This window comes from Antrostomus carolinensis, unplaced genomic scaffold (assembly GCF_000700745.2).
Source record: "Antrostomus carolinensis isolate BGI_N321 unplaced genomic scaffold, ASM70074v2 scaffold55131, whole genome shotgun sequence".
NCBI classification, from domain to species: domain Eukaryota; kingdom Metazoa; phylum Chordata; class Aves; order Caprimulgiformes; family Caprimulgidae; genus Antrostomus; species Antrostomus carolinensis.
This window is the reverse complement of record NW_010294512.1, coordinates 1-2,804: the sequence shown is the minus strand read 5'-3', so window position 1 is coordinate 2,804 and position 2,804 is coordinate 1. Positions and strand designations below refer to the sequence as shown.

Below are 2,804 nucleotides of genomic sequence, written 5' to 3'. Positions count from 1 at the left end.
TCTCCCACCTCCTACCCCCACTCAGCTCCCACCCATCTGCGGCCACTGAGGGAGCGGGTGAAGCTGGAGCAGGAGGGAAGGCTGGAGGCAGCTGAGAGCGGCAGGTAAAGACCAGCCAGGAGCTGAACCAACGGGGGAGGCACGGGTTGGCCTTGAGTCTGGGGCTGCTTCTGTGGGAGCAGCTCTGCTGTTTGCTTTTTTATCCCTCTCGTTTGTTTCCCCGGGTTAAACTGTGTTTTTAAACTCCCCCATCACCATGAACTGAGACACTCTGATCCATTCTTTAGGGCCTAAATGGTTTGACTTCAACTTCAGCTGTTATATGGGCTCCTCAGATCTCTCTGTGTACAGAGATGTGACGGTCCCGTCCTTCCACTGCACCACCACGTCTCCTGGTCTCTGATCCTGGGGCACCGGCTCCTCCTTTTGTGGTTCAGCTGGGCTGGATTCCTGCAGCGGCATCAGGGCTTGTTTGGCTTCCAGCTCAGCCTGCTCAGCGCTTCGCACGGCTTCTCTGTACACGTGGATCTTCTTTTTTCTGCAGGGAAGGCAGAGAAAAGCTCCAGCCCGTGTCTTGGAGCTGGTGTCCAACGCCCTGGTGATGGTTCCAACCATCTTGTCACACCATGGCCATGGGAGCACGTCAGCTGCTTAGGGGTGAACCCCGCCAGCTGCACTGTGTCGTGGAAGTGAAGTGTTTGAGTCCCCACAGCCACGGGGTTTACGCTTGGAGAACGTCACCCAAAGCGAGGCAGGAACACCCAACAAGCCCTTGTTAAAATGAGTGCGTGGCAGGCTCGTAACTCTTACTCTTTTTCTCTCATTTTAACTCTTTTTCTCTCATTAACTCTTTTTCTCTCATTTTAAGGTGAAAGCTCTGACTCAGATGTGGAGGTTTTTTTGCTGTAGAAGACAGAGAGTTGCTCCTCAGGTGCAGGGTTGTTGTGCAACAGTCTGCAACATCATGGGAATGCAGATGGAAAAAGGCTGGGAGTCGTGCTCTAGAGTCCCTGTACGCCCTGTACTTATGGACAGCACCTGACACTGCACACATTTAACATTTAACTGCCCTCCCAATGGCCCTGGGCTGGGCAGAGCTGTTGCAGACGCTTTACTAGTGAAGATCCAGGACTTGGAGAAGTGAAGTGGCTCATTCCGAGTCACACAAACAGAGCAGGGAGTCAGGGAAGGTTTTACAATGAAGCACGTTTGTCTTTGCTCCTCTCCCCATCACTCAGGGCTCGTTCCCACCCTGCATCTCAGCATCCTGCCCTGCCAAACCCACATGTCTGTCTGCCTTGAAGGGAGGTTCTCAGGGTACCACCACGCACCAAAAGATCCTCAGATCTTTCCTGACTCACCTGTTTCGCACAATATTAATGGCCAGGAGGAAAAGCCCCAAAATCATGGCCACGAAGGAAAGCGCGAGGACGGAGTAATTCCACGTTGATGCTGGGGGGGAAGCACGGAGAGGCAGCGTTAGCACACACGGGGCAGCACGGGCCGCAGAGCCCGGCGTGTTCCCTGAGGACAGCCAAGCTCAGAGTGCCAGGGCTGGGCTGCAGGGTGAGGGCAGAGGTGCTGGTGTCCAGCGCAGCACTCGGAGCACAACACCCAGGATATATTTTTGAGGGTCACCTCAGGCAGCTCTCCCTCCCTGGGCAGGAGATTGACTTACACCACTGCTTTCTGCCACTCACAGCCCCACTCCTCGGGCTCGGTACCTCTCACCCTGACCACACATGGCTTTTCTCACCCTGACCACACATGGCTTTTCTCACCAAGGGTGGGAGCACGGCTGGGAGCTGCAGTGTCCCACCACGAGTGCTGCTAGAAGGTCCCCTGCTCTCTGCAGCCTTCCTCTCCCCACTGTCACACTCGGGCAGGTAGATTTTGCCTTTGAACACCAGCTGGGGTTGGCAGCACAGATGGCAGCGGACACTCCGTCCTTGATTTCTGTGGCTTTGAAGTTGACCCTCAGGGCACTGACCTGCTCGTATCAACCTGGTCCCTCCACCCTGCCAAAATCACTGGTCATCCCAGACCTTTGCTCTCTTGGCAGGATATGCCTGGAAAGAGGCTGAGCCCTTCTCTGGGAGGAGACACTATCACAGTGAAGCCTCACACCTGTCTTCACCCATGGCCTGCTTCTTCTGGAGGTGAGACTGAGGGTTGGTACATGTGGGGTGAATCACCTCCTGGGGTAATTCATCTCCTTGAGGCAGGAGGGTTAACAGCCAAGGACTGTGTATCTCTATTTCAACTCTCAATCCAAGAACATCAATGAGACTTACGATCTTCTCTGCGGAAGAACCAGAGCAGCTCCTCCAGCTCTTCTTGATCTATTCCCAGCGCAAGGGTCGCGTTGCCTCCTGTGTGGTCATTCACCTGTACGCTGGCAAGGGCTGCAGGGAAGGACCCGTCTTGTTCTACCTCAGCTGTGGAGAGAAAGATGGAATGGTCACTCATGACAATGCTTCAGGCTGGAAATGGCCTTCTCCTCCTGGGGTTTCCCAGCACATCTCTCCAAGCAGGCAGAACAAGCTGTGAGAATCATAGAATCATAGACTGGTTTGGGTTGGAAGGGACCTTAAAGCTCATCCAGTTCCAACCCCCCTGCCATCAGCAGGGACACCTTCCACTAGACTAGGTTGAGTGTTTCTGGCTCACACTGCAGATCCCACCATGGTGGGACAATCCCATGATGGTGAGGCACCCAAGATTGGAAAGACCCCAGGACACTCCCTGTGCCTTTCCACACTCCCCATCAGCGCTGGGAGGTGGGAGGCTGCTCTCCTGGCTTG

The 2,804-nt window shown here is 54.8% G+C and overlaps 1 protein-coding gene across 1 annotated transcript; it reads right to left on the bottom strand.

Annotated features, from left to right (window-relative positions):
* Nucleotides 1-318: 318 nt before the first annotated feature.
* Nucleotides 319-2,438, bottom strand: SLC51B (SLC51 subunit beta; the record flags this gene model as incomplete). Its single annotated transcript, XM_010177626.1, has 3 exons — nucleotides 319-538; nucleotides 1,362-1,452; nucleotides 2,295-2,438. Coding segments are annotated over 3 exons (455 nt in total), but the record flags the coding sequence as incomplete, so codon positions are not given.
* Nucleotides 2,439-2,804: the final 366 nt, after the last annotated feature.